Source organism: Alosa sapidissima, chromosome 5 (assembly GCF_018492685.1).
Source record: "Alosa sapidissima isolate fAloSap1 chromosome 5, fAloSap1.pri, whole genome shotgun sequence".
In the NCBI taxonomy this organism is placed as follows: domain Eukaryota; kingdom Metazoa; phylum Chordata; class Actinopteri; order Clupeiformes; family Clupeidae; genus Alosa; species Alosa sapidissima.
In genome coordinates, this window is record NC_055961.1 from 26,549,139 (window position 1) to 26,574,591 (window position 25,453).

At 43.4% G+C, this 25,453-nt stretch overlaps 1 protein-coding gene across 2 annotated transcripts in view; it reads right to left on the bottom strand.

Annotated features, from left to right (window-relative positions):
* Window positions 1-25,453, bottom strand: part of opcml (opioid binding protein/cell adhesion molecule-like) — a 112,932-nt gene that overhangs the window by 18,358 nt on the left and 69,121 nt on the right. For both annotated transcript variants that reach the window (XM_042091232.1, XM_042091231.1), the window contains one exon: window positions 7,234-7,359. In XM_042091232.1, the coding sequence (XP_041947166.1) occupies window positions 7,234-7,359 (126 nt within the window). The remainder of the gene's footprint in view (window positions 1-7,233; window positions 7,360-25,453) is intronic.

Here is a 25,453-nt window from a genome sequence, read left to right on the forward strand (position 1 = left end):
CCAGAAGCCTTTTTAAAAGCATGCCACTCAAGTAGGAACTAGGCATCATTGAACAGTCAGTCAATTCCACATCTATATCTTGGCCAATACAGCTAAATCTATCAATGTCATGGATACTCCTTTTTACGGCTGACAAGCATGTTATGGGAGCAACACCAGGCAAACTGTGGATGTAACACCCATGGAGTTTAAGGCCCTCTAATTCGTGTCAATGCCAACAGAGCAACGGTACAGCTTAGCTGAATTTTCTGTGTCTTGTATCCTCGAACCATCTAGCATTCCACTAACATAACAATGTCATGAAATGTTACGGATATCAGGTCTTCTCACCACAAAGTATAACCCTTGTGTAGGTTAAATTGAAATCTGTGAAATAAATGTTGAAATGATAGCTTTCATGGTTGATATCACAGTTATCTGTGATGTTTTGAAATGGTCTATAGAGCAACTTCTGCTCAGAGTGAATATTCAAATTACAAACACCAAAAACAACTTCTTGTATTACAATAAAGCTGAAAGTGTTTTATATCACAATGGGGTGTGATGTTTTCAAAATGGCTCCACTCCAATTCAATAGTACTATACTTCCTGTATCTCCTCTCAGGATTCCCCTCCCACCATACACCATTATCTTTCATGTGCTAATCATTCTACTGAAAACACACTGCCTTGTTTCATCCCACATCCATCTTTTTTTCCCTCCACATTTCCACGTTCCAAATCTTCAAGCTTCCTCACCACTGAATGGAGAATACACTCTGATAGAAAACTTCTCTCCTTGTATAGTATTTGAATTTACATTGTTCCCAACCAATTAAGAGTTCATTCAACCTCTTCCCTGTTCAACAGACCTTTTGAATTTTAAGGACCTGCTTTCTTATCAGCCTTATTAGCAGCTTGGCATTGCTGGATCAGGGAGCAAATCGTATTCAATAATCCTTTTTAAAACTGGTTTTGTGGTTGAATCTATTATCACATCGGTTCCTCCATACGATGGATCTCATGGTTTTTAATTCAATTCAAAGTCAACACTGTATCATAAGACACGTGTGTATACTAGACTCTAGTAACTAGAGAGTGTACATGAATCGCTTTGATTGCATTTTGAAGGCTATCACAGCTCCAGTGACAACAACACAAAAAACTCTGTGACAGTGGAAGATATTTGAGGTCTGCAAGAGTTAACTGCTTATTCTGTACTTTCCTATTACAGCAGCGAGCACAGCAGAGTCAGATGAGAGGGACACATCCACTTCTGGGCCATATGCTGCACATAAACACAGACAAAAACCCAGCTGCCGCTTTAGCAGCTGCTCACTGGAGGACTGGGCAAGATAAAGTTTTTTTGTTTTTTTTAATATGTCTTTGTAAAACAGAAAGTAGTGCACGTGTAACATAGCACACACTCTGCATTCAGTACTGCCCAGAGGGGCCAATCTTCCGAAATCAAAAGGCAATTGCAAACACATATGGATCTTTTGATTTTTGTGAAATGTTAAATTTCAGCGGCATTGTGGCCCAATGAGAGGCATAAATAAATCAATAAATCAGACCATGATAGGCAAGTCCATGTATAACTTTATCAATAGCACTTGAGAGTGAGACTCAGAGTGTACTCCCTGTCACCCTCCACCCCCCTTGCCACCCAAACAAAAAGAAAAAAAAAACACAGACTGCAAAGTTCTAATTAATAAATCTCACCCTAATCACCTGCTGAGGTGGTAGGAGGTTCATAATAACACAAATTAATAGACTTTACATATAAATGAACAATAACTGCATCAATAAAATGTAATATACAACAGGGAAAATTAGATAAGAGATGAAAAGCTACGACATTCATTAAGATTAGTTTAAAATAGATATAGAGATATTAAACTAATTTAATTAAAACAATGAACAATATGCTCTATGATTGAAGTAGAAAACAATGGAAGCAGTACAACTTGTGGCTTTTCCAAAACTGCTCATCTCCTGCCCACAAATGTATCAGACATGTACAGTAATACCTCTCTCTTCTCCTCACATCTGCAATGTGCATGGACATGTAGTTGTGTGGATGTTGAGTGTAGAGCTATGTGTACTGTATTATGAGCTGTCTGATCATTTGCTTTTTTTGTGGTGGTGTCTGTCTGCTCTGTTGGTGCCTTGAACTCTGAGACACTATTTCATTTGCTTGCACAGAAAGCACAAGACATATATAGGCTATAAAAGAATCCTGAATGACCCATCAGTCCCATGATGAAAGTGTAGACAGTGAACTGGACATGATTGTGAGTGTGTGTGTGTGTGTGTGTGTGTGTGTGTGTGTCTGTGTCTGTGTACTGTATGTGTGTGTGTGTGTGTCTGTGTGTGTGTATGTGTGTGTGTGTGTGTGTGTATGTGTGTGTGTGTGTGTGTGTATGTATGCATGTATGGCCACACCACACCAAGAGAAAACCCTTATTCCCTATACACGCTGAGGGTTTTGGGGGAGAAAAAAGCAGTAACATTCATTGTTATCATCATTTGCCACGTGGCCTTGCCCTTCATAGCCAATTATGTTTCTACATTTCCCCTTCTGGGAACCGGGCACATTCTCCCCAAGTGAGCTGAAAATCATTCTGGTGACAGAGGGGGCTAACGCAGGGCATTGTTCACACTGACAGGCACATCACAGCAAAAGGCACGCCTTACACTCTGGCCGGAATAATGGCGAAATTGCCACTCATCAAGAGACCTGCCACCGCTCGGCAACATACGTCAACCATGCAATAGCTCTGTCACTCAAAGGAGTGGTCACAATCCTATCGGAGCGCCAACTTCTGTGACCACCAGAACCATAGCAAGAATAGCAATAACATGAATGTCCAAATGTGATAATGGTGAAAATAGTTTGAATAGTGATGGGATTTTTATTTTAAACAGAATAACTTTGCTATCACAAGCATTTATAGCACTCCAGTTGTCAGTGCTAAAAGCTGTTGGCTTCTAGCATACAACTGGCATTGTGATTGTAATGAGGCGAGCCGTCATTTTTTGAATGTGAAACGGTGTAAGTGATAGGGCCGGAGAGACAGATGCAGTTGTCATGGTGGGTGTGTTATCCTATTAATAACAATGATGTAATACAACATTCCGGAAAATCACATCCGAACTATATCTGAACCAATTTACTTATAAAATTGGCCATCCTGACACTGATAGCAAGAATATTGTCCGGTTGTTACCCTGATTTTCCCTTATTATAATAAGTACAATCTGATGCATTCATATTCAGTTTTTAAACGACAAAAATACACATATTTTATATCTATTGTTCCACAAGTATGGAGAGACTATTTGAGAAATGTCACATCAGGAAACATTTGAGTTCTTATGTGAAATGTCTTCACTGGCACAAAACATCTTTTTTTTTCATTAGAGCTTGCAAGAAATGTCAAGTAAGATAACGCTCACTCCCAGTGTAGCCAGTGACATTAACTGACACCGTCTATACAGACCTGCATATTGGTTTTTGAGAAACGATTTCATCACTCAATATTGCCTGCTTTTGTTGCTCGTGTATGACCATCTGTGATGCAAATTATCAGCTAAATGACTTGTCCCGGAAACACCCAATGGAAGCTGATGAGAAGAGGGAAACATTTCTAAAAACTGATTTTGTTTGAATTGTTGAAGTGACTTGTACCAGTGGTAGGTTAGCATTGTTATTGTTGAACAACATATTTTTTTCAGCTCAAACCATCTTCAAGGTCATCAAATGTACTACAATATTCCACCTAAAGTAGCTTTCCTATTACATCTTGGATCCTGTTATAAAACCATACTCTATACTCGTAAAAGATCATTGTATCTGCTTTAAATTAGAACAAGTTGGCGTTTGCAGCTACTTCAGTGAGTGCACTTCACATGCCTTGCTTCTATCATAAAGCCACCGTTCATGGATAATGTTCCTATAAAGAACTCCATCAATCATAATAATCAGAGGGACAACAGATGAAAACTAGCTATTGTGCTAATTCTGGCATATGTACATTGTGTATTTTATACTGATGTCCATAAATATGCATGCACTGTCCTTACAAAATAAACAAATATATAAAGTAAAAGAAAAAAATACATATCTTACACAACTAAAAAAACAACTATATGGAGGGCTGTATCACAGTTTCAAATGAGTGGAGCAGAGAGCGACAGCGCAGAAGACAGACAACTGTTACACAATGATCAACACCCCTCCGCTGGAGGGGATAATCCTGGAAATGACCAAGTAAGGCACCCACCCAGAGTCTACCGGTGTGGGAGTGTTCAGTGCACCCCGAATACGGTAAACAATGGTGCATCCTCAGCCAAACAGGGATGCACACACACACACACACACACACACACACACACACACACACATGATACACACACAGCAACCTGGTGGCCAGGCTCAAGTAGACGTGCATCCACCACAGCTCCTGGCATCCCTCAGGGGTGGGGAGTGACGGTGAGGCGGTTGAGGTGTAAAGAAGGGAGCAGTGGCGGTGGACACGCTCCTGCTGCAGCAGGGGAGGAGGTGGGGTGGCGGTGTCTGCAGCATGGGGATACTGAGAGGAGAACACTGAAGGAGGAGGAGGAGGAGGAGGAGGAGGAGGAGGAGGGAGCCGGGCGGTGCGGAGCGGCGGGAGAGCGGAGATAAGAGGAGACAGCCGCAGAGCAGTGAACACAGGCAAGCAGCGGAGGAGGCCAAATGAGAGAGAGAAAGAGAGACAGAGAGAGACAGAGAGAGAGAGAGAGAGAGGGAGAGGGAGACAGAGAGAGAGATGGCTGAGCAGAAGGTGAATGGATCAGGAACGCGAGAAGTAGACAGACAAATATGGGATAAATGTACACAGTGTTTGGCCGAGAGGATGCAGGAGGACATCTCTAGTACAGGGAGATGCCAGAAACATCAAACATCTGTATGTACATGTACATTGTGACCTGCACAGACTAAACAACGCCTTAAGTAATAGCTGGAGACAGGATGACTAAAATCATCCATTGCTTATACTCCATGTGCTCGCTTCATTTTGTAAAAATACTAAAAACTGCTTTCTCAAAGAAGGGACATGTATTCAATGGATTCAAGTGTACTGTATTCTCTCTCTCTCTCTCTCCTCTGTGTGTGTGTGTGTGTGTGTGTGTGTGTGTGTGTGTGCGTGTGCATGCATGTGTGTGTGTGTGTGTGTGTGTGTGTGTGTGTGTTTTATAACTTCAAGCAAGACCATGAAACCATAATGAATTGAAGAAGTACACAAAATAAATGTTTGGTCAGATTGATGTAAAATACAACACAGTTTTTCCCCAACAGCAAAATTCAATATGTGTTCATTTTGTTCAGTATGAAGACAACCACTGTAATCAAATCATTGTTCTTTTGTCCTTGATTAAATTAAATTAAGTATTTATCCAGTTTGATAATGTGATCAATAGGAGAGAGCCTCTGGGGAAAAGAGAGCTATCAGTAGCACCTTCAGACTAGCATGCTATTAGCGCGACGGCCTGGCTGTTGAAGATGGGCTCCCTCATTGGTGGTGCCCGTTCAGCTTCTGAGTTAGTCATGGTCTACAGCATGACAGCATGGTGATATTGATTGCAGTCTTACTGACTCAAAGTATAAACAAGAATGGCTTGGAGGCTTGCAGGGCAGCTGGGTGGAGAATAGAGGAACAATAGATTAAGTTTTTGATTCTTCTCTGCCCACACAGATGAAGCTCCGTAGATGAGGACTGGCTGACAGCCTGAATGCTTGCAGCATAGCATACAGACTAAGTCCTTATAGAGAAGCCGGCCCTTATGGAAGTCATCTTGGTTACACCTCCAAGCTAGCTATTCCTGTGATGAGAGACAGATTCATATCTAAGTGCATGGGGGAGACCTCTGGTGATGGTCAAACTAGACATCCCATAAATAAATAAATCACAAGTACAGCCTGACAAACACTACATAACTTAACTTAACTACATTAATAACTAACTCAACTGTGCCCCCCAAATGCCTTGGTACTATGGTACCTGAAGTAAAATGTCAATTGGACCTTCATCAACAAGGCATTGGCCTGCTTTGGGACAGATTGGGACAGATTGGGACTTCCAATCATAGAACTGCCACGGTTTGTTTTTCCAGCTCCCTCATTCATTTTTCACTCAGTGGTTCATCTCTTACTCCAACTGTGTCTCTCCAATGCGGAGACTGCGAGTGAGCCTGTCCAGAGAGACTGTCCCTCTGGAAACACAAGCCTGATTATTGAAGTGGAGGAGATGCCTTGGCCAGGTGCTGATTCAGCGGAGTCCAGGCACCGAAGGCGAGCTCAGAGGAGGAGGGAGGCATCTGAGACATCTGCCCAGTGTCCTCTGCACCACCCCCATCACACACAGACCACAAGTGAAAATGCCCAAGGAGAGACTTGGCAGGGGGGGAGCCTGAAAGCAACAGAGGCAGCTGACTGAGGGACGATGCAGGACGACAGACAGACCGGCCGGCTAGCAGCGGCTCAGATTCCCCTGAGGGAGATGCTGCCATCATTGCCCCTCCGACCAGACATCATCTGCTGGTCAAAAAAGACAAAGTGGGTGGCCATGCTGTCACATTCAGGAGGCACAGATGTGGCAGTATTCGAACTGTGGGCCTGTCATCCTAAAGTGATACCATGCGGGAGCCTGGGCACTGCTGTCAGCAGGGGTTAGCTGTGGAGGTTTCCATGGAAAAGCATGTAGCAGCACTGTGGTGAGGGCAGTTCAAAAGATGGGGTACCTGCAGAGGTGAACCGTCACAGCCCTTGAGGCTGTATTCATAATGGTGGACTTTGCATCTTTATTTATATGTCTCAATCCACAATGCAAATAACCTTTTGTGAGATGTGAAGGCGCATAAGTGAAAGATTGAGGTCAAGGTCAGATGGCAAACGGGTACTGAATTATAGGCTATTGACTCATCATTCATTTTATTCTCATGAATACCAATGCACAATCAACACATCCTAAAGTTTATTGTTTACTATTGCTTTTTTCCCCTCATTTCCATTGCTTATTTTATTAGGCTAATGATTGAATTGACATTGTTGTTTATTATTGCTATTCTCCTTATTGTAGTTTGACCAACATCATAATCTGTTCCCTGTAAAATGTTAAATATTATATTGTTTTTGTATTTGTATGTCGCTTTGGACATACGAGGCGTCTGCCAAATCCCATAACCATAACCATAACCATAAAGGAGCCTTACCGCTTGAAGAGCGATGTTTCCATATGATGCTGGGGTCTGGCCGCCCAATGGCTAAACACATCAGGGAGACGTTGCTTCCTTCATTTACCGTGATGTCTGTTGATATGTTCACAACTCTTGCAGGAACTACAAAAAAACATACATATAAGTCATGTAAACATTAGTGATGCTTCTCATAAAGACACAAATGAGTAATGTGTTTACATAAAAATATTACACTATATGATTATTCATTACATAGAGGCGAAACAGGACCAAAGATGTGTCCTATCCACAGTGTATCAGCACATCCACCATGGAGGATACAGAACTCTAAGAAATGAAGAAGTCTAAGAAGTTTCACTGTTGATTAAGTGAAAAGTTCATAGTGCTTCAGAACTACATTACTGAAGATGTCATCATCCACATTGAGGTCACTGTGGGGGGTCATTCACACTCACACATTTTTGGAAAATAAGAAGGCTGACAACCTCTGGAATACAACAACAGGACATCACTGGGGCCGATATAAGCACAAGTTCCAAAGAATCATTTTGACTTAAACATTTCAATGGACACACGAATGTCCCCAACCATCACACTTATGACTGTCAGACACCAAACAGGACGAGGACCACAAATGAGTCACGTTCAAAAGTTTATTTAAGGGTTGGGGGTTTCAGGGGTTCCGGGGGGGGTACAGGAGTTCCAAGAGTCTGCGTGTGTGTGTTCCCCCAGTAGCCGAACAGCGAAGGCAGGAGCTGGATGATCCGGGAAGTCCTGGGGGAAACACACACACAACAGCAATTGAAACGAAGCAGCAGTACAGTCAAGGACTAGGCGGTATTCGTAGAAGAGGGACGGAAGGCAGGTCAAGATTACCGGGGCTGGAGAACACAGAAGTAGTCGAGCGGGTCCGGGATCACAGGCAAAGAGTCAGAGGCGTTTTCAATAAACAGGCAGGTAACTGGTGCTGGTTGCAGACGATCTGACAAGTGTGGACTGAAAAGCAAGGCTTTATATAGAGGGCATGATGAGTGGTGAATGCAGTGCAGCTGGTAGGTAACGAGGGTGAGGCAGAGCAGAGCAGGAACAGGTGGAGGTCATCAGACTTCAATCAGCACGTGTTACCAGGCAGAGAGAGAGCTCATGACAGAACCCCCCCCCTAAGGGACGGCCCCAGAAGTCCCCAAAAGTGACACCACGTCGGGAGGGCGGAGGGGAGCCGGTGGAGGGCTAGAATTCCTCCGAGCGGTCCGAGTGAACATCCTCATCCTCGGAGGGAGCTGGAGGGTCGTGGACAGAAGACGGGACAGGTACCGAGACAGGGTCAGGGTCAGGCACATGACAGGAAGCCGGGCGGGCAGGACGGTTAGGGACCCCTCTGGGGCGGCCCCTACGGATTGCAGGTTGATCAGGATGCAGACGGTGGAAGTCGGCGATGAGTGTCCGGTCCACAATCCGACTGGCTGGCACCCAGGTTCTCTCCTCAGGTCCATAGCCCTCCCAGTCGACGAGATACTGGAGGCCCCTACCTCGCCGTCTGGACCGAAGCAGGCGTCGAACGGTGTACACCAGCCCACCGTCAACGAGGCGAGGAGGAGGAGGAGGAAGCGGCACGGGGACCAGCGGGCTTTCATGCGTCGGCTTGACTTTCGAAACATGGAAAGTAGGGTGCACCCTCATGGAGGTTGGCAACTGGAGCCGGACTGCGGTTGGGCTGATGACCCTCTGGATAGGGAACGGGCCGAGGAATCGAGGTGCCAGTTTACGCGATTCCACCCGCAGTGGGAGATCCTTGGCTGACAGCCACACCTTCTGGCCAACACGGTAGGCGGGTGCCGGCGATCTTCGGCGGTTAGCCCCAGTGGCATAGCTGACAGCTGACTTGAGTAGCGTGGCACGAGCTTGTGACCAGGTACGACGGCAACGGCGGGCATAGGCGAGGGCAGACGGGCAGGACACATCTCCTTCCTGGCTGGGGAACAGGGGGGGCTGGTAGCCATACACACACTGGAAAGGTGACATACCAGTGGCAGAGCAGGTGAGGGAGTTGTGAGCATACTCTATCCACATCAGTTGTTGTGCCCAAGCCTGGGGTTTGCGAGAAACCATGCACCGCAGCGCCTTCTCCAGCTCCTGGTTTGCCCGCTCGGATTGACCATTGGACTGGGGGTGGAACCCAGAGGTGAGACTCACTGTGGCCCCTAGAAGACGGCAGAACTCCTTCCAGAATGTAGAGGTAAATTGCGGGCCTCGGTCAGAGACAACATCCCTGGGCAGCCCGTGTAGACGGAAGACATGATCAAGAACAGCCTGGGCAGTCTCTCTGGCAGATGGCAGTTTAGGGAGGGGAATGAAGTGTGCCATCTTGCTAAACCGGTCAACCACAGTGAGAATGACAGTCATCCCACCTGATGGTGGGAGGCCAGTTACAAAGTCCAAGGAGACGTGGGACCAGGGTCGTGTGGGCACAGGCAAGGGCTGGAGTAAACCAGCGGGGGGCCGAGTGGAGGACTTGTTCTGATTGCAGGTGGGGCAGGCACGGACGAATTCTCGGACATCCCTTCTCAAAGACGACCACCAAAAGCGCTGGGCAAGGAGATGGCAGGTGCGGGCGGAGCCCGGGTGGCAGGCAAGGCGGGAGTTGTGTCCCCACTGTATGACCCGGGACCTCAAATTATCTGGGACGAAGAGACGACCGTCTGGGCATGCACTGGGACTGGGATGGTCACGGAGGGCCTCTTGAATTTCCTCCTCGATATCCCAGGTCAGGGCAGCTACGACGCAGGGATCGGGCAGAATTGATGCAGGTTCCTGGGAAGGGGCGTCATCCTTATGAAACTGACGGGAGAGAGCGTCCGGCTTGGTGTTCCGAGAACCTGGGCGGTATGACAGGGTGAAGTTGAATCTGGTGAAAAACAAGGCCCAGCGGGACTGTCTGGGGTTAAGACGTTTGGCATTGCGGATGTATTCGAGGTTTTTGTGATCGGTCCAGACCAGGAACGGAACTGTGGACCCCTCCAGCCAGTGACGCCACTCCTCCAGGGCAAGCTTGACAGCCAACAGCTCACGGTTTCCAACATCATAATTGCGCTCTGCAGGTGAAAGCCGGCGAGAGAAAAATGCACAGGGGTGCAACTTGTTGTCCTCCTCTGCCCGTTGAGAGAGTATGGCCCCGACTCCCACGTCTGAGGCATCCACCTCGACAACGAACTGCCGGTCTGAATCCGGCATCTGGAGGATGGGGGCAGTGGTGAACCGGGCCTTGAGGGTATGAAAGGCTGTGTTGGCCTCTGGGGTCCAGGAAAAGGGGTGTTTGATGCTGGTCAGAGCTGTGAGGGGAGCGGCGACGGAGCTGTAGTTCCGGATGAATTTCCGGTAGAAATTGGCAAAACCGAGGAATTGCTGCAGCTTCTTCCTATTCCCCGGAACTGGCCAGGAGATAACTGCCGAGACCTTTGCGGGGTCCATCTGGATATTGCCTTCAGCGACGATGTATCCCAGGAATGACACAGTCTGAGCATGGAACTCGCATTTCTCCGCCTTGACATAGAGAGAGTTCTCCAGGAGCCGTCGAAGAACCAGCTGGACATGACGGGTGTGTTCGGACAGAGTTCTGGAGAAAATTAAGATGTCGTCCAGGTACACGAAGACGAATTTATTCAGCATGTCCCGCAGCACATCATTCACCAGCGCCTGGAATACCGCTGGGGCGTTGGTGAGGCCAAATGGCATTACCAGGTACTCATAATGGCCGGTGTGGGTGTTGAATGCTGTCTTCCACTCGTCACCCTCCCTTACTCGCACTAGGTGGTAAGCATTTCTAAGGTCCAGTTTGGTGAAAATAGTGGATCCCTGGAGCAATTCAAAAGCAGAGGTGAGTAAAGGCAGAGGGTACCGGTTCTTCACTGTGACATCATTCAGACCTCGATAATCAATGCAGGGGCGAAGAGAACCATCTTTCTTTCCCACAAAGAAGAACCCGGCACCAGCAGGAGAGGAAGACGGGCGGATGAGTCCAGCTGCCAGGGAGTCCCTGATGTAATCCTCCATAGTTTTTCTTTCAGGAGGGGATAGTGAGTAGAGGTGACCTTTGGGTGGAGCAGTCCCAGGGAGGAGATCAATGGCACAGTCGTACGGACGGTGTGGGGGCAGAGATGTGGCTTTGGTCTTGTTGAACACCTCTCGGAGGCCATGGTAACATTCAGGGACATTAGAAATGTCGTGGGCAATGCTGGGGGGTACTGAGCCGGGGGGCAGCGAGGCAGCACGCAAACAGGTCAGGTGGCAGGCATTTCCCCACTCTTTCACAGTTCCGGAGGCCCAATCGAGGTGAGGATTGTGGAGACGGAGCCAAGGGTAGCCCAGGATTAGGGGTTGGCCTGGAGAGCTGAGCAGGTGGAAGCGGATGGTCTCTCGGTGGTTTCCTGACACCATCATTGAGATGGGGGCTGTGATGCTGGTAACTGTGCCAATTGCGTGACCGTCCAGGGCCCGGGCTGGAACAGGAGTGGACAAGCGATGGCTTTCCAAGCCCAGCTGACGAGCAAGTCCTGTGTCAATAATGTTTGCTTCTGCGCCAGAGTCCACCAGGGCTGCCAGGGTGTGGGTGGAATCAGACAGGTGAAGACAGACTTGGATGAGGGGTTTACGGCTGATGGAGGGCTGAATGTTCATTGAGCTCATCCGGATTCCTCCTACATCTGGTGAGCTCCGGCTTTTGCTGGACAGGTGGCGACTCGATGACCATCACCACCACAGTACAGGCACAAGTTGGAGGTGATGCGTCGCTGGCGCTCTGCAGGGGTTAGGGAGGTGCGGCCGATCTCCATCGGTTCAGACTGGTCCGGCTGGCTAGATGGTGTGGCAGGTGCGGACAGAAGGGCAGTTGGGACACTCCGTGTGCTGGTGGATGGACTCTGGCGCCCTCTCTCATGACGGCGGGCCTGGATCCTGCGGTCGATGCGGACAGCCAGAGCAATGGCTTCATCAAGAGTGGGGGTTTGATCATGGGAAACCAGCTCGTCCTTTATGTAGTCCGCCAGGCTGTGGAGGAAAGCATCCACCAATGCTTCCATGTTCCAGGAGCTTCGACTTGCCACGGTTCGAAAGTCGATGGAGTAATCCGCAACAGTCCTTCTGCCTTGGCGAATACTCATCAGGATCCGAGATGCCTCGGCTATTGTGGATTCCAAATCGAATACCTTGAGCATCTCCTCTGCGAATAGGTTGAAGGTTGCACATGCTGGGGTCTGGCGCTCGAACTCCGCCGTTCCCCAGAGTCGAGCTCGGCCCGTCAGGTGAGTGATCACGTAACCGACCCTCGCCCCTTCAGTGGCAAAAGTCCTGGGTTGCAGGGTAAACTGGACACGGCAGCTCGTCAGGAACGCCCGTACCTGGGTTGGGTCGCCGCTGAACCGCTCTGGATTGCCGATCCTGGGTTCTGGGGCTCCGGCAGCCACGGTAGCAGTGGACTGGGCAGGAGACTCGGGTGCTGGGCCGGTGAGCAGGCTGGCTGGGGCTGGGCCGGTGGGAGCAGGCAGAGGAGAAAGGTTGGTGAGAAGTTGAATGATCATTGCAAGTTGTTGCTGTTGCTGCTGGAACTGCTGACGCTGGCTCAAGCCGGCTTGAAGTAGGGAGGCAATGTCAGCAGTGTTGCGGTTTACCTCTCTCTCTGTCTCTTCCAGGCGTTGCATGGCGGTGGGTGGTTCTGGTTCGTCGGTTTCCATGCTGGTTCGACCGTGCGCTGGGTCCATGTTTGGTCAGATCGTACTGTCAGACACCAAACAGGACGAGGACCACAAATGCGTCACGTTCAAAAGTTTATTTAAGGGTTGGGGGTTTCAGGGGTTCCGGGGGGGGTACAGGAGTTCCAAGAGTCTGCGTGTGTGTGTTCCCCCAGTAGCCGAACAGCGAAGGCAGGAGCTGGATGATCCGGGAAGTCCTGGGGGAAACACACACACAACAGCAATTGAAACGAAGCAGCAGTACAGTCAAGGACTAGGCGGTATTCGTAGAAGAGGGACGGAAGGCAGGTCAAGATTACCGGGGCTGGAGAACACAGAAGTAGTCGAGCGGGTCCGGGATCACAGGCAAAGAGTCAGAGGCGTTTTCAATAAACAGGCAGGTAACTGGTGCTGGTTGCAGACGATCTGACAAGTGTGGACTGAAAAGCAAGGCTTTATATAGAGGGCATGATGAGTGGTGAATGCAGTGCAGCTGGTAGGTAACGAGGGTGAGGCAGAGCAGAGCAGGAACAGGTGGAGGTCATCAGACTTCAATCAGCACGTGTTACCAGGCAGAGAGAGAGCTCATGACAATGACACAATACCACACAGCAGCACCTTCTAGCTTTCTAGGATAAAACAGCATGCTTTTTCTCTAAAACTTCTCAGCATAAAAGTTGAAAAAGTGATTAAAGATTAAAATGGCCCAACTTTTAAAAGTCACTTGGAAGGCGAGACGGGCCCTTACAGACTCAGCACTGCTTGATATAACTGACTACCACTTTATTAAAGTCTGTGTCATTAAACATGCATTTTCAATGGTGGATCTCAGAAAATACAAGCTCTCACATTCATAACTCTGAGTAATTGAAAATATTCATCAATGTTACTATTTATGGCCCATGCCAATCCTACAGTACATCCATGCATCTACAATTGAAAATATTCATCAATGTTACTATTTATGGCCCATGCCAATCCTACAGTACATCCAAAATCCAATCTTAATTACAGTACCAATAAATAAATGAATTAAATGAGTGAGAAATGAACAGAACTCATTCCCCAGAGCATTAACAATTGTTCTATCTCGAGGTTGAAGAGGGAAAAAAACAGTACTTAGCCTACTGTATAAGGTGGAACTGGGCTCCTAGTCATTTATGAGCTTAATGCATGAAAATCTATAGAGTGGTTCATCAATGACAGTGACCATTTGGAAAGCAGGTGCCTTAATGACCGTGAAGGTGTTTTCCAGAAAGGCACACTCCATTAGTAGTCTCTTTCTTCTGTGGAGAAAACGGTTCGAGGCAAATCTTAAATACTGTCACATCATTAAACTTGAGGAAACCAGAGTGGATAATCCAGTCCACTGTTTATGGTGGTCTCTAATTGAATTGCTGTACCCCAACTGACATATCACAGGAGGCAGTGGCACAACATTATACTGGACTGGCAGTAAAAGACAGAGCCGACATTCTAAACTGAGGACAGCGACTTAGGAAGTCACTGGGCACAGTGACTAAGCAAATCTTCTGACACAGTAAATCTTTCAAGTCTGCAGACAGTCTGTGATTATGATCTAGGGATAAATGGCAGATTTTTAAGTGTTGACAGCCTATTGCTCAAGAAAAGCATGCAAAACTATTCAGATACACAACATATTATACATAAATAATGAATGTCAATAATTGCACCTTACACTTTAAAAGAGATCTATTCACAAGTGTATATTTTGCCATTGTAAAAAAAAATACATCAAATTGGCATTTTCTATTAAAAATTGTGAGCATTTGCACAATACTATTACTTTCGTCTGGGATAGCAGATAATCTCTTTGAAGACATCAGCATTTACAGAGACTTCAGTCACTGATATGCATCAAATGTGCATGCAACTTCACTTGGGTCTGGGGTTGGTCTTAACAGGTCATGGATTTGAGAACAGTATTTTTTTATAAGCTAATGCAATGCTGTTTTTCTAATAAGAGCATAAATAAATAATGATAATAAACATACTCTCTCATCCCTTACCCACAATGCCAGTTTTGCCAAACCATCTACACTCTACAGTAAACACAAGCTTACGCGATACACACATTACCCATTACAAGGGTACAGCTGAAACAACAAATATTGCACTTTGTTAGACTCATTTCCCATCCACAAACAGTTATTTCAGATGAACAAACATCTTTGGTATTAATCTTCAGTATAATTTGATAATATTTGTATCCTCTCTTTAATGATTAATAGTTTCAAAAAGTGTTTTGTGGGAAATTTCCAGATATTAGACAACACTTTAGCTGTTTGTCGACTCGGGTTGTTGGTGTCTTACTGGCCACACTTTAAAGAAATGTAGACATTTCAAGGATGATGAACCTCCCTTAGGGAGTCTGGAGTAATAACAGTTTTTCCTTATCATGTCAGCTCCTCTTTATTTTCCTTTTATGTAATCCATCAAGAATATCCTGTTTATCCTGTTTTAGTTCTATAAATTATGGTAAGACTCTGTCTAAGACAGACTTGTTGCTCTCATGCTCGCTAGGATCCTTGTGTGATTGTAACCTGTCTCTGGCACAAGAAAAATGTGCATGCATATCGGGGTCAGAAAGCTTTCCATCCCATTATATTGTGTGTGTGTGAATTGACTGAAACATCAAGGAAACGTCAAAAAAATGTCTACTTCATATAGAATGGGGTTGTCAACTAGATAGCCATACTGTATATGGCGGGTCAATGAATCTCTGGCCACTTGCTAACGTTGTCTACTCATTCTGTTATGAGCTCAGGATCAGGTAGACGATCGCCATTAGTTAAGACTAATTTATTAAGGTACGATTTGCGATCCTGGGGTGACAATGACAGTGCATACCTTCACAGCTCAACATGCCGGTCTATTAGCTACATCATTTTTCTGACCCCATGCTGCACGCGCACCCAACCTAAGCTCTGGATGTTTACAAACATTGAAGGGATCTATTCTTAATTTTTACCACATTTTCAATATGCAAACATTTATGTTACTCATGGTGTCAGTGCTGATGATGACATTAACATATCCTTAATATATAGCGTAACTCATCTTTGCAACAGTGACGTTGTTACAGCACACTATCAGAAAACTATGGAATCAAAAAAGTAATCCCTACTAAAAAAAAAAACACCCAGTGATTTGCCAGTCATCTCTCACACGGGGCCAAACAACAGCAACAACAGCAGACTTGTGCTAAGTGCACTGGCCATGAATAAGTCATTTGGCACACAGTCTCCTCTCAGCACCTGAGGAGAACTCAGAGGCTCTCTCATCTCATTGTTACCCTCACGGCATCAATCCCGTCCCCCTCATACTCAGACCCCCTGGTGCTGAGTAAGTGCAGGCGACAGGGGTGTCGTGTTAAAGAACTCCACTTCATCCACGCTTAAATCTATTACATCAAATGCACTGGAGCTGCTGTTTTGGGATAAGTACACCATCTATCTCTGATTCAAGTAGCTTTGGGGAAAAAAAACTTAAACTGAGTGGCTTGAGTTATACTTGTAAAAAACTGTATACACATTTATTCATTCATTCATTTATTCATTCATTCAAGCATGCAAATATTAACATGCAACAGATATTGTATCTTGACACACAAAACTGCATTACTGTAGATCCAGACTGGCTTCAAGTGGTATTGCTGAGGATGCAGGCTATGCTAGTGATTAATTCACAAGTCAAAAGTTCCTCAAGCCAAACTGACCTATTGTGCATGCCTCTACAAGAGACCAAAACCACAAAGACCAGACATTTGGCTCTGAGTAATCACAAAGTTCACTGAACCATCCGAGTTTCAAATAGTATGCCCAGATTTGGCTTCAGAGGCCACCGCATCTCCATTTTGGCGCCTGAGGGGGGAAATATGTGGAGTTCTACAAACTAAATCGTAAACAACTTCTATTGTTTTCTAAAGAAACTTTTTGCTGCTTGTATTAAACAAGTTATTAATATTTTCTCAATATAATTCATTTAATTAGTCGCCTATAATTAAATAATGACAGTGAATTAATTCATTCAGCAGCGTTTTCCCATATATTTACTGGTTGTGAACCATAGATTAGTCACATTCAGTATATTCCAAAACCTTACCTTGATCCTTGTCTAACATAACACTTTGAATTTGTATGACAACCATTTAATCCTGTACATTCTGAAAGTCAATATGGCCTTCTCCGAACCCAGAGGTATTTTAAGCTATTATAGTCTCCAATATAACCCTGGAGGAAGGTACTTAAAAATACCGCAATAACCTTCATTTGACTTTAATACTCATTGAGACTGCATGAAGAATGCCTTTTCATCAAAAGAAAACCAGGGAAGAAAAAAAGTCAACGTCTCAAGTTGCACAGGGCCCCTTATGCACGCCCTCTCTCTCAATTTTACACTGATCAATACCACAGATCAATGTTTCGGAAGATGATGAGAGCTTAGGACACCAGCTGGCGTCAGTCACAACCAAAATAGATGTATCAGTGATACATTACATGAAGACAGTAATTGGTCATAAGGTACTGGGTGCATTTTCAAAGGCTAGGCTTCTTGGTTTCTCTGAATCATAAATAGCAAGAATGAGAATTTTTTTTTTTAATCAAGATACCAGGAAATCACATCATTTTCTTGAAGCCCACAGTCTTATGTTTCTTTGACTCTGGCTCTTGAAGTTGCACAATAACTCATTCATGCATTTGTCTCCAGCAGGGTTGATTACTGACTTTTCACAGGCCTTCCTAAAAAGACTATCAAACAGCTTCAGGTGATACAAAATGCAGCAGCTATAGGGTTCTCACATACAACTAAAAGAACTGACCACATTACTCCAATTCTTAAGTCCCTGCCAGTAAGTCACAGAATTGACTTTAAAGCACTACTGCTTGTTTATAAATCAGTAAATAGAGCAGGACCTAAATACCTTTCAGACATGCTTCAGCAGGACACACCCTCCAGACCTCCCAGGTTTTAGAAGAAGAACCTGTTAGTAAAACCTGCTGTTAGAACTAAACATGGTGAAGCAGCTTTTAGCTGCTATGCGGTTTAGCTCTGGGACCAACTTTCGGATGACATCAAAAAGGCCCCAACTGTAGCCAGTTTTAAATCTGTTCCAATCCAGTGTTCAACATGTACTTAGTTGTTTAAGCACTTATGTGTTATGGTTTGTATAATATTGTTTTTTTTTTCATTAGTGTGTTGATTAATTTGACATTATTGGGTAACACTTTATTTGAAGGGGTCTACACAAGGGTGACATGTAACCGTCATAAGAATGTCATGACACATGTCATGCACACTAATGACATAGTATTGATGTTTGTGACTGTTGTCATTAAGTGTCATTCGGTTTTTGGAATGTCAAGTTGACATTGTTTGGGTGTCATCATTATAACAACTTGACATTAGGCAAGATGACATTATTTGAGGGTGTCTCTGTCATGACAACTTGACATTAGCCAAGAAAATGTAAACCGTTGTCATGACAACTTGACATTAGCTAAGAAAGAAATGCAAAATTGACATATAACTGTGTTTGGCCTGACTCATCTTCTAGGTTCGTGAAGTGGTGGGCCGGAATAATTGATTGACATGACACCATTATAATTGTGTCATGAATACTTTCCTTGGCATGATATTGTCATGACAACTTGACATATAACTGTGTTTGGCCTGACTTATCTTCTAGGTTTATGAAGTGATGAGCCTGAACAATTGGCTGTCATGACACCATTATAAATTAGATATACTCAACATATTGAAGGTGTATTGCAGATGTAACCCACTTGAAAATAGCCTACTAATAGGATTACATTATTCTAGTTTAAAGGAGAATTCCGGTGCGATATTGACCTAAAGTATATTGAAACATGATACCGAGTGTGAACGTATGTCTCATAGCCCATCTCGGCTTGTCCCCTGCACTCCAAAATCTGGCGCTAGTTAGCCGATGCTACCAACAGCTTTTTCAATAGTGGTGCTTCGGCATCGGGCTAGCCATGCAAATAAATCACTGTTTTACACCCATTTACGAGGCTCAATGTATCTCCACACTTCATTGGTAGACTTCCGAGGGCCCTGACATTTAAAACGAGACATTGAGAACTTTGAAAAAGCTCTGGTAGTTTACTTACAAGACGATTTATACAGACAGTATCTTCACGAAGTTTAGCGTTTGCAGCAATCTTGAATTTAGTCACGATAAGTCGAGCAACGAGTAAGAATGAACAGGTATGATAAGGGATCAGATTCCAAAAATAATTCAGTGGAAAAACTGGAATCCATGCATTTCCACTGAATTATTTTTCAGTTCCACATGCCTCGTAAATGGGTGTAAAACAGTGATTTATTTGCATGGCTAGCCCGATGCCGAAGCACCACTATTGAAAAAGCTGTTGGTAGCATCGGCTAACTAGCGCCAGATTTTGGAGTGCAGGGGACAACCCGAGATGGGCTATGAGACATACGTTCACACTCGGTATCATGTTTCAATACACTTTAGGTCAATATCACACCGGAATTCTCCTTTAATATCTAATTTCTTGATTACTTTTAGTTATGTTTTCCCTGCACACCGTATTTGTCCAGTAGGTGGCAGTGGTGGCGCTGCATAGCCATATTTAGATTTTCCACACTGAGAAGAAAAGTTAAAAATAACATTGAAGAGCTAGTTAAAAGGGGTTTTCCCACCAAACCTACTTCTAAGGAAGGAATAACAGCAAAGGGTCGAAATTACGACAAGGAGTTTACTTAACTTGTATGAGTTTTCTCCGGTGAGTGTTTTACACGTGTTCGTCATTTATGTTAGTAGCAGACATGGCGTGATAGATGTGTTTAATGAGTTAAGCACGTAAAAGTTTTATTTTGCTGTAACTCAGTTGTTTAATGCATTGTGTGGAAATGTATTGATGGTACTGCATAAGCTAAAAACCAATCAGAGTTGAACATGAGTTTAATGATTTGAAGTGCTATTTCATGCTATGTTGAAGCCATGTTAACAACGTGATATGCTAGTGCTGAAGTTTCATGTAGGCTATGTAGTGAATGTATTGATTAAAAATAAGAATAAGCTACTACAGTTCATAAATATGAGTTATATTTCCAGATCTGCTAAAATGTATCGAGAGAGTAATTGAATTGAATTGTTGCCCTGCTATGCAGGTTGTTTTTTTGTTTGGATGCATGATTTGAGAGTGTTCCATTGGACAAATTCGCCATTGGACACGGGAGGCAGAAGAGCAGAGGGCGCGAATGATAATCTTGCCTGCGACATGAACTGCTTCTACTCAATGTCTTCATTTCATCATAGCCTACAGATAAGCGCGAGATCTCACCACTTAAAAAAAAACATACTACCCAGGTAGATGGACTTATTATTATTTTGGGTTTATTTTATCAGAGCTCTGAGGTCATTTTACTTTATATGTTTCTCAACATGTGTTTAAAAGGTTGAAAACTAAGAGGACAGAAAAGAAAAACAAGGTCATACTGTTTGATATTTGATGTTTAATAAATGCCGGCTATATGTTCTGGGTAAACTATTTTGGTACTTTCATTTGTCTACTCCTCTTGTGAAAAGTTCCTTAGAAAGGCAGCACTTCACTCTACATTAAAATAAGTGCCCCTTACACAGACAAATATGGCGTCTCAGGGGGAATCGAGTCCCTCAAAACACACCTTAAAATGATTGAATGGTACTACTGGTTAGGAATCCGTCATCGTAATGGTGTGTTGGGTAGACTCGTGCATGATTTGAAAAAGCTGCAGAAATGATGGCAATGAAATGGTGCTTAAAGACTAGTATGTGAATAGTTGAATGCATGTTCCACATGCACAGTTAGGTTAGCTGGCATGGTAACATGTCCATGTATTATGGTTTTGCAAAATGCATTGCTGAAATAAACTCTTAAGTCATGACTGAGTATAGTATTTGTTGTCATTATAGTTGAAATTAGACTCAATGTTCCAGAAATGTAAAATGTACAGAAATAGGACCTACATGATAGTGTAGTGACACTTAATGACATGTTCAGGAAACATCTCAGATGGTTCACTGTACTTTAGGTCAAAGGTAAGTATTCATGACACTGTCAGGAAACTATTTTGGTGTAATAGTTATTTGTGACAGCTTAATGACAAGTCAAAACTGTACCACTGTAGTTGAGGTCAAGAAAAGTATTCATGACCAATTTATAATGGCGTCATGACAGCCAATTGTTCAGGCCCATCACTTCACAAACCTAGAAGATAAGTGAGGCCAAACACAGTTATATGAACTTGTTCATGTAATAATTAAACAATTATGACAATTCATGACACTGTCAGGAAACTATTTTGGTGTGTAATAGTTCTTTGTGACAGCTTAATGACAAGTCAAAACTGTACCACTGTAGTTGAGGTCAAGGAAAGTATTCATGACACAATTATAACGGTGTCATGACAGTCAATTGTTCAGGCCCTTCACTTTACAAACCTAGAAGATAAGTCAGGCCAAACACAGTTATATGTCAAGTTGTCATGACAATATCATGCCAAACACCTTGCATTTCTTTCTTGGTTATGTCAAGTCGTCATGACAATATTGTAAATGGGTTACATTTTCTTGGCTAATGTCAAGTTGTCATGACAAAGACCCGTCAAATAATGTCATCTTGGCTAATCTCAAGTTGTCATAATGATGACACCCAAACAATGTCAACTTGACATTCCAAAAACCGAATGACACATTATGACAACAGTCATAAACATCAAAACTGTGTCATTAATGTACATGACATGTGTCATGTCATTGTTATGACGGTTGCTATGAATGTGTTTATGAACTCACCCATCAAGTAAAGTGTTACCGATTGAATTGATATTGTTGTTTATTATTACTATTCTCCTCATTATATTTGACCAACATTCTAATCTGTTCCCTGTTCAATTTTAAATATTATGTTGTTTGGTATTTGTGTGTCGCTTTGGACAAAGGTGTCTGCCAAATCCATAACCATAACCATACATCTAGACTTAAGACCAAACTGTTCTCAGATGCTTTCTGCTAACTGCACTGAGTTACACATTCTGAAGCTGCCTTGAAAATGATTCTACCTTGTGTCTTTTATTTTGTCTTTTTAATTATTCTTTATTTTTAAATGATTTTGCCTTTTTTTTCTGTGTTTTTTTTATTATTATTATTATTATAATTATTATTATTATTATTTATGTTTGTATTTGTTATTACTGTTTGCTTTTGTTTATGTAAAGCATATTGAATGACCTCTGTGTAATAAATATATAAATAAACTTGACTTGACTTGACTTGACTTGACTTAATGGCCAAACACAGCATGACATCCATGCTGAGAGAAAAAGGGGGAGGACTGAAGACAGGGCTACAGCTGCTGGGCACGCTAAGAGCAGATTTCCAGATCTTCACATGGTGCTGCTGTGGCCTCAGAGCTAGGAAAATAATTCAATTCAATAAATACATCACACAGCAGAAACGCTATATTGGCAACTGTGAATATTCCGTGAGAACAACTGCCATATATAAGAAGAGCCAAATGTTTAAGTGTCATGACTTTGACATGTAAGGGTTAATGTATAGAACGCCGGTCATTATTGGGAAAATAAGTCCCGACAGGGCGAACCGGACTTGTTCCGCCCTGAAGGGACTTATTTTCCCAATAATGACCAGTGTTCTATACATTATCCCGCTTATTGCACGGCTACTTGACAAAACGAAATAATAATCTCCCCACGATATGACTTTAGCCTACATAGCCTAGCCTATTTGTTACCGTTCATCGTGGCATTTGCTGAGAAACAAATAGTTCGCAACAACACACGCTGAACTTGAATCAAACATTCTTTAGAACACAGCTGATCAACCGTCTGCTTTCACTTGAATGAAGTTCCAGTCCTTGAGTAGTGATATGAAAGATGTATCAGAAGCACAAAACCCGTTGCCATTGACAGCAGTAATTATATGTTTGCAGTGGTAATTACATGAAAATATTTTACCGTAGAACTTTGGGAAATCCCATTCAAGCCAATGGAGCGTTCTACTTGCCTTGTGAAGAGCCGTGTAATAAACAGCAATACATTATGTAAATGTAAACAGAGAATAGGCAATTATCACAAGATTTTAAGTTCCCTTTGATGAAATGATAATTACAGTAAAATGCTGATAGATAATGTACTTTGTATTATGTCAAGGTAGGATATTTTTTCATTTGTCTGCGATTGAAACTCTAAAAAATGATGGTATATAATGAAATAAGATAAAGTGCAATTAGGTACAAAGGTCATTGAATTGGCTTGTCTAGGTAAAAGGTGGATAATGGCCCTTAAGTGGTCCTTGAAGTGTAGGTGTGTGTGTGTGTGTGTGTGTGTGTGTGTGTGTGTGTGTGTGTGACTTAGTCAGTTGCACTTAAGGCCTTCAGAAAGGTCACTGCCGGTGCCACTGAGGTGACCTGTTGCTAATTGGTTTGCCTCTGCAGACGTGATCTGAACCTTTGGCCGATCAGCAGCTTTCTCTGATCAGACACTGACAACAAAAACCAAAGGGAGGAGACAGGTACTTACTTGATAACTTCAAAGGTAACAACGCTAATGTTTCAGTTACATATTAGCTTTGAACATTTACACATTCGTTTTGAGCATTTAGTCAACATTTTTCTAGGGAATAGCACTTTCCCTAACAGCATTGGGTTAGAGGCCAATTAGAACTGACAGTCATAGCCTCAGAAATGAATCTACTTGCATATAGTGGAATGCATTGAACAGACAGATACATACACTACTTACTTAGTGCTTATTCAATGCTCACTCCTGCAAAATATATACATATGTACAGTATAGCATATGGCCATTCATGCTAGATTTTGACATTGTAACTTTGTATTGTCCCAGATAATGTTAAATTCCGTAGGTTGACTAACTTCCCTATCTCTCAATTTGTAAAGAATATTTTTTTTTTGTGGAGCCGGAAGAAGGAATTAGTTAGCCATTTCTCTAGACATGGCTTAAGTGTGTGAGTTTGCTTTAAGGTGATTCAGCAGTCTGTGTGGCGATCAGTCAACTCCAGATCAATTGCTCCATTCATGTGAGAAACTAATTAAGCTCACCTTTACAAAGACAAGTTTATTGCGGCTTCTCAAATACCCTACCAAATATATAACCAATTGATCTCAGAACAGAATCAGAGCTTGCTTGTGATGATGCAAGTATGATAGACATGCTGTTAACTAGGTCACCTTAAACTGTGTGAAATCTACTTCTCAGCGGGAGCATGGCCTTGTTACAGATCCCCAAACCAAGGCACAGGCTGTACGAACAGTCTAACGAACCAACCTCATTCAGCACAGCATTGGCATAGTGTCAGTTACAGTGAAGCATTTTCACATGAAGGACATCCTCATATTATGTGCTGTGACCAGGGCAGTCTGCCAGACAGACCATCAGGTTTTGGCTGCCATGCAGGCTAATCACATACTTGTGCTATGACTGCAAGACAACAAAGTTGATGAACAGTGGCTGATTCAAGTCATTTGAATCACCGGCTGAGAAAATGCTGCATGAAATGTTGCCAAAAAAGCTAAAGGCCATCATGTGTTTCAGCACAATCTCATGACCATGGACACCAAGCAACTGACGGCAACAGAGGCATAGTCTGCTTGACATTTGGTTAAATGTTTGCAGAACCAGATACTCCTATAGATGAAAATGCCTAACAAAACCAAATCTCTCACAAAACAATTCCATAAATAATAACCATTCAGTAAAATAATGATTAAAAAACACCTCTACAACTGCTGTCAGTCCACTGGCAACAGAGCAGAGAGGAATGTTTTGAGTTGGGTTAGAAATGTTCAGCCTATCAAATGCAAGAAACAGAAATGCAGGAGAGCAACACAGTACAATGACAGTCACAGGCTCTCGGGTCTCACTAATCAAATCATCCCTTTCAAAGATATTACACCTTTAGTTTAGGCATATTAAAAGCTCTCTGAATGTGATCATAAGGCTTTCATTTGTGAAGTTTTCTGAGTTGTCAATAAATGTTAAAACAGGATTAAATGCAGCCTATTTACCCTATTAAGCTACGAGCAGACAATGACTGCAACCCATTTGTCCTGTACACATAACACATACAATCATTTAATTTGGGTCTTGTTGACAGTTGATGCCCCAACGCCAGGTTTGGATCAAAGTTTACAACAATGGAACTCACATGTCATTAGTATCTTTCTATCTCTTCACATATGTTTTTTTTTCTCATGATGGTCTAAAAAGTCTGATAATTGCATGGTAGAGTTAATTACTTTGGAAATTGCACAGGAGCATGAGCCACTGTGTGTTTTTTTTCTGTCATGACTAAAAGCAATAGCCAGAATCTGAGTGCTGGTATTTGATTTATCAAGCCCCTGTGCAGACACAAAAGCCCAAAGTTTATTCTCTGTGTTGTGTCTCCAAAATCAATACCCATCATCCATTTGAAATTA